A 7,242-nucleotide genomic window follows, 5' to 3' on the forward strand; every position below is an offset into this window, starting at 1 on the left:
GGACAATGTTGAAAAGAATGAAGAAAACGATGGAGATTACGTGGTTGATGTGTATGAGACAGGAGGGACGTACATTACAAGATCTCTAGTTTATTAATGTCCCTTTTAATTTTACTGTCATCCCCTTCTCATTTTTGCGGATTCGATAAAACGTCAAATCCATGGGAGCAGGGTGGGGCCCCAGTACAAGTGTGGGGAATAAGGTCAAAAAGCTTAGTGCCAACATTTGGTGGGCCCATGCCTCTCTTCATTCTCTATTCACCAACTCGCACGCCCACATGCAAGAGGCACAAACAAGCACACCCCACCTGTTGTGTTTTTCTTTTCTTGCCCCTCATATATATATATATATATATATATATATATATATATATATATATAGAGAGAGAGAGAGAGAGAGAGAGAGAGAGAGAGAGAGAGAGAGGTGTGGGGTACGCACACATGGGGAGGGCATCGTGTCCATGTCGGGTGAATGAGGCCCCATTGATGTGGACCATCAAGTCTTGGAATTGGAGGACTGGGTTCACCACTACTGTTTTATTTTTGTTGCCATATATGTTCGAGACAGACATGGGATGTTTCTTCTCAGTATTCAGTAGCAGATGGTGGGCTCGTTTGAGATACGAGGCCCTAACTAATTGCCCTCATCTCATCTGTCTCCCTTATCACTTGACTAATATCTAATTTTTTTACCCATATATATATAGAGAGAGAAATAGGTGGGTACCTGATGCGGATAGATGTGTTATGCTCTATTCATTTGCTAGGAAATCACACTTGGATTATGTTTTTTTCTGAAAAAAAAAACATGATTTTTTTAAGCAATGAATATTTTTAAATTTGTAGGCCATTGATTTTTTAATATTATAAAAATCAAACTTGGTGTTGGAATCGGAAGATCCAAAAGTCGATTCCTATAAAATCAAGCATGTAGATCACATCTGTATGGTTAGACTTTAGAAAAAATAAAAACAATCTTTTCAAAGCTCGGTAGTCACGCAGTAGGCACAAAAGGCATTAGGCAAATATCTTTACCAACCAAATATGTTTGATAGTATAAACCAAGATTGTTTTTTTTTTTTTTTTTGAAAATTTTACCATAAGAATGTGATCTAGACCCCTGGTTTTAGGATGTATAAGAGGAATCTTTTAAGTCTTAAAAAAACAATGACTTAGAATTTTTATAAATATTTAAGCATAAAAAATTGCATTTCTTGATCTGATTAGGATGATTCACCAATCAATTCCTAACAAAAAAAGCTTATGAAAATCTTGATTCATGCCAGCAAACATGTTTGGTTGGTAAACATATTTCAGTTTATATATATATATATATATATATATATATATATATATATATATATATAGAGAGAGAGAGAGAGAGAGAGAGAGAGAGAGAGAGAGGTTGTCCTCCCACTAAATGGTTCGGCCTTATCTCTCCTTCATATATTGCTACATGTTTTTTTGGCAAATTTGACTATATCTATGTGATTTTCATGGTTGAAAACAAATAAAGACTTTTTTGATGTGTAGATAGGCTTTTAAAGTGATTTAAAAATTAACGGTTTTGAAATTCTTAAATTTTTATGTTATAAAATCTTACCTACACATAAAAAAAACTTTGATTCAAGAGTCTAATCACATGTTTTCAACGATGAAAATCACATCTATATGGTCAGATTTTAAAAAACATATATCTAAGATACAGATTTTGAAGGGGGAGAACGGGGGTGGATTTTATATATATATATATATATATATATATATATATATATATATATATATATATATATATATATATATATATATATATATATATATATATATATATATATATATATAATGTGTGTGTGTAAGCTGGTGTTAGGCAAATCCCCCACCAGTAATTTAACGTACAGTTGGGTTTTTTAACTTGCAACATCCCAACACAAAGCGACGTGCACTAAGAGTGCCTACCAAACAGGCTGAGCCTACACTCGCAGGGGGTACTCTTTGGTTGAATCTAATAGGTGCAAACTTGACCAACTTGTTCTTATGGACGTGTTCAACATGTCTTATTTATTAGAAGATGCACTTTGACGTAAAAATATGATTTTCTTAATAGTGAAATGTATATGCATTGAATTTTGTAGCCCTTTGAAAATCATTTTTTTTAAAGGCAAGCTGGGTTTAAGCAGACCCCTACCAGTTATAGGAACTATACCATTGGGTTTTGAACCTGCAACATCTCAACATAAGGTGACGTGCACTGGCTGCTCCTACCAGAGAAGCGGAGCCCCCTTTGGTAGGGCTTATATAACATCATCAGATGACAGAACATGTTTTTTTTTTTGCTTAACACATAGATCATATCTAGAGGTGGCAAAACCTGACACGACCCGCCAACCCACCTCTTAGGCGGGTTCGGGTTGGGCTTAAACTAACCCGTTTAATAAACGGGTCGACCCGCCTAACCTGTTTATTAAACGGGTCAGGTTCGTGTTAGGGGTATGCCAACCCGCCAACCAGGCTGACCCGTTTGATAAACGGATTAGGCGGGCTGGTCAACCCGCCAACCCGTTTACCCGACCCAACCTGTTTATTAAGCGGGTTGGTGGGTTGTGTCGGGTTACCCATTTAATAAATGCGTCGGGTTCGTGTTTGCCACAGCCAACCCGTTTAATAAATGGGTCGGGTTCGGGTTGAGGTATGCTGACCCGCCAACCCTCCGGGTCGACCCGCCAACCAGACCAGATTGCCACCCCTAATCATATCGGTAGGGCTTCATTCACAAAATAACCAAGAAGATGCAAAAGGAATTTGATAGTTTCTACTAGACAGTACGGCACACTCAATGGTAGCGATGATTAAGCTTAATTCCATTCAGAATGGGAATAAGCTGATTCTCCAAGTCATTTTGAAAATCAATTCAGGGTCCAATACAATTTCCACATCATTGGCCTTTTAGATTCCTTAGAATGTGGCTTGGCATCCCCCAATAGCTAAATCTTGTTTCTTTGGTGTGTTCTGCTTGTTGGCCTCTATATAAGTGCAACTTATTTGTTTACTTGGATATATATATATATATATATATATATATATATATATATATATATATATATATATATATATATATATATATATATATATATATATATATATATATATATATATATATATATATGCTAAATGAAATGTGTTAAATAAGTTTTTTGAGTTATTTTATTTTTAAATTCTGACCATACTGATCTATATGCTTGATTTTATAGGGATCAACTCTTGAAGTGTTAGATTCTGATATATGGGTGAGTTTTTATAAGGTTTGAAAAATGGACGGTGCAAAATCTTTCTTAATTTTTAAGGCTCCAATTATTAAAATTTTATGAAAAATACATGATCTAGTGTGGATTCCTAGTAAATCAACTATGCCCAACACAGTTATGGGCAAAAAAACACCAGAAAAGCTGAAAAAATCTTTTAGCATGTTTTATTATATATATAGAGAGAGAGAAAAAGAGAGAGGGGTGGTGGTGTCTTGTTGGTTGCTTGCGTGATCTTCTGATTTCTCTCGATGCAACAAAAAAAGAAAGGGAAAGCGGGAAACCGGTTAATTAAATTGGGGAGAAACGACGAGCAGCAGAAAACGATGGCAGTCGCCTTATAAAACTGATAAGTATGCGTGCACGCTTTTGTCCAAGGAAAATGACGCAATGGGGTGAATCAACTAGATTCCAAATCCAACCCCTCTCCCTCTCTTCGATTGCCTCTATATAAACTCAAAACTCACAAGGCTTCTCTGTACTCACCAAACAAATGGATTGTGGTGTTACCCTCTTGAACTTGAGCCTCCCCCATCACCACAATGATCAAGACATCACCAACAGCAAAAGAGAAGAGCTAGTCTTTGATGCCGCACTCATCCGGCACCATCAGAACATCCCCAAGGAGTTCGTGTGGCCGGAGGACGAGCGTAGCCACGAGTTGCAGGAGCTCCACGTCCCTTTCATCGACCTCTCTGTCTTCCTTTCCTCCTCCTCAGACCCTGCTGCTGCCGCTAAAGCCGCCAACTTGATCGGCGAAGCATGCAGGAGTCACGGCTTCTTCCAAGTTATCAACCATGGAGTTAGCCCTCACCTCATTGATGCTGCCCATAGTCACATGTGCTCGTTTTTTGACTTGCCTCTGTATAAGAAACAGAGAGCTCAGAGGAAGGCAGGAGAGAGCTGTGGCTACGCCAGCAGCTTTACTGGAAGGTTCACTTCTAGGCTTCCATGGAAGGAAACACTCTCTTTCGAGCACTCCACTTCGAGTCCTCATGCCGTGCTTCAGTATTTCAAAAGGGTCCTTGGTGATGAATTCCAAGAATCAGGGTGAGCATTAGCTCTTATTCTGCTTTCATTATTTCTTTCTGTTTTCCCACAAATGATGGTGGAGTCTCCTGATTAAGTACTTATCAGATTTGATGAGTGTGCAGAAGATCAGTTGGCATTGAATGAGAACAAATTAGTTGGTTTTTTCTTATGAAATGAACAGTTTCTGATGCACTAGCACCTCGTTGTGTGTGGGTTTCAGGCGGGTCTACCAAGACTACTGTGAAGCAATGAGCAACTTGTCTCTAGGAATCATGGAGCTCTTGGCAATGAGCCTGGGAGTGGACAGAATGCATTACAGAGAGTTTTTCCAAGCGAGCAATTCGATCATGAGGTTGAATTACTACCCGCCATGCCAGAGGCCGGATCTTACACTCGGAACGGGGCCGCACTGCGATCCAACATCTCTCACCATCCTTCACCAAGATGATGTTGGTGGCCTTGACGTGTTTGTTGATGGAAAATGGCACAGAATTAGACCAAATACCAACGCGTTTGTTGTCAACATAGGCGACACTTTCATGGTAACAATTGAATTTCTCTCTTAATTCTCACAAGTTCTTAGAAATAATATTTGCTTCTCCATTATCATCACTACCATCAAGTCCTTTTACCATCTATATATAAGAAACCTTTTTTCTCATTTGATATAAAATGCCAAAAAAAAAAAAGGGAATGGACTAGGCATGTAGCTGTATAACATGATTATCATAGCTTGGCAGGAGACATGAACTAATGAGCTTGTAAATTGTTGTAGGCATTGTCCAATGGGAGGTATAAAAGTTGCTTGCACAGGGCAGTTGTTAACAGTGAAATTCCTAGGAAGTCCTTGGCCTTCTTCCTGTGTCCTCAAATGGACAAGATTGTGAGACCCCCAAGAGCATTGGTAGATGAATATAACCCAAGAATGTACCCAGACTTCACATGGTCTGCACTGCTAGAGTTCACACAGAGGCATTACAGAGCAGACATGAAGACCCTTGACACCTTCGCCAAGTGGATTCAAGCGCCAAGAAATCGACCGCTAGCAGTTTCTGAATAGATTGTTTTGTAGTGGATTAGGAATGATTTTCTCTTCCTGTTTTTTCCTTATTGTTCTTTCTTTCTTAGTAATGTTGCTGGATAAATATGTATTCCTGCGGCCGGAAATTGATTGAGAATAATAAAGAGAAGTTGTACACAGCAAAAGGAAGGATATTCCCTCTATTGTGGTCATGGGTGGTGCGCACAGGAGTAATCGAATTGATGCCAGCAGAAAAGCCTGGTAGCGGTTTTCCCACCATGGGTTTTAGATACTGCAATAAATTTTGGGACTACCAACTTGAAAGTACCAAGTCCTTGAATGATGAGCTTAGCACAAAAGATTCATATATAAGGCAAGCTGGGGTTAGGTGGACCCCTATTGGAACAATTACAACCGCCTCATGTGACACAGGGATTCGATCCTGGGACTTCAGCTTGACACAGGACCCACTTACCACATGAGATACCACTTAGGTGATATATATATATATATATATATGAGTCACTATAATATGAGAACTAGAAATATGAGCATTTCCAATATTTTTTTTGTAAATCCAACCACGTGGATGTGCTTGGCATCGTGAATTTGCTAGGAATCAACCATTGGATCTTGTATTTTCGATGAAAGACATGATTTTTGAATGCTTGAATATTAATAAAGATTATGAGCCATTGATTTTAAAGCCTTAAAAAAATCTTGTTTATGCATCAAAATTGGATGATTTAAGAGAAGGTTCTTATAAAACCAAGCATGTAGATCACATTGGTTAGATTCAGGAGAAAAGAACAAAAAATCCATGAAAATCATGGTTCACATTAATTCTCATATTTTCAGTTGATAGATAGAGAGAGAGAGATCAATTGTCCATAAGAAAGATTAAGTGTAGATGGATAGAAGCATTCAGTGAAATCAGTGACCTTGATTCTAAATAGATGTGCAGGACATGATTACTTTGAAAAAATTTTTATCTTCTTTGTGATCCTTTATTCATCACTTGGATCCACGAGCAGTCCACAGAGCTCTGCTCATCTGGTAGGAGTGACTAGTGAATATCAAGTAAACGAGATTGTCACTAATGAACTCAGTGAGATTGGCAGTTTTTCCCGTCGTCCCAAAAAATAGAAGAAATACCATCGAGGATGACTGAATTGAACCATAAGACGAGAAACATCACTGGAACATGGTCAAGAAAAATTAAGTGATCAATTGCCATCTCATACCCAAGAATGACTAAACCGAACCAAAAGACAAGAAACATCACTTGCCCATAATCAAGAAAAAACAAGTGACCAGTTGCCATCTCATGCCCAAGAATGACTAGACCAAGTGGTCAATTATGTGGCATGGATGTATGGCGGCAAAGTGCAGCTTAAGATGTTCAGTGGGACCAAAATTATACATGTGGGTTGTGGGACCAAACTTCAGTAGAGGGCTCCCACAATTGAAGACCACAGTTGGCAAACACCATTTTGCTCCTTCTTGACTAATGACCAGTGATCATCCAGACTCAACAAGTTGGACCATCTACTCACACCTTGGCCTTGTTAAATTGTGAAAAGAAATATGAATATGCTTAGTTGTTTTCATGTAGATCAAGATCATACACTTATAATAGTTAATCGAGTTTTAAGCTTTATACTTATAGATTAAAACACAAAATAGTGCTGCCGTGTATCTATGATTCTTTCTTCAAACATGCCTTTTACTTCCCCAAACCTTCGAAGATTTTTATTTCAAAATCCAAACCTTGAGCAAACTAAATTGTATGGTCCACAAGAAATTGATCATTAGAGTGGCTATTTTATCATAACATTCGTTAACACTGTTAATCTAATTGCTTATTAGTTAGAAACAGTTACAAAGATC

The 7,242-nt window shown here is 38.1% G+C and overlaps 1 protein-coding gene across 1 annotated transcript; it reads left to right on the top strand.

Annotated features, from left to right (window-relative positions):
* Positions 1-3,792: 3,792 nt before the first annotated feature.
* Positions 3,793-5,537, top strand: LOC149817693 (gibberellin 20 oxidase 1-D-like). Its single transcript, XM_089984601.1, has 3 exons — positions 3,793-4,349; positions 4,552-4,873; positions 5,107-5,537. The coding sequence occupies exons 1-3, from the start codon at positions 3,793-3,795 to the stop codon at positions 5,389-5,391; spliced, it is 1,164 nt and encodes a 387-aa protein (XP_089840727.1). The 3' UTR covers positions 5,392-5,537.
* Positions 5,538-7,242: the final 1,705 nt, after the last annotated feature.

This window comes from Nuphar pumila, chromosome 13 (genome assembly GCF_984573655.1).
Source record: "Nuphar pumila chromosome 13, dmNupPumi1.hap1.1, whole genome shotgun sequence".
NCBI classification, from domain to species: Eukaryota; Viridiplantae; Streptophyta; class Magnoliopsida; order Nymphaeales; family Nymphaeaceae; genus Nuphar; species Nuphar pumila.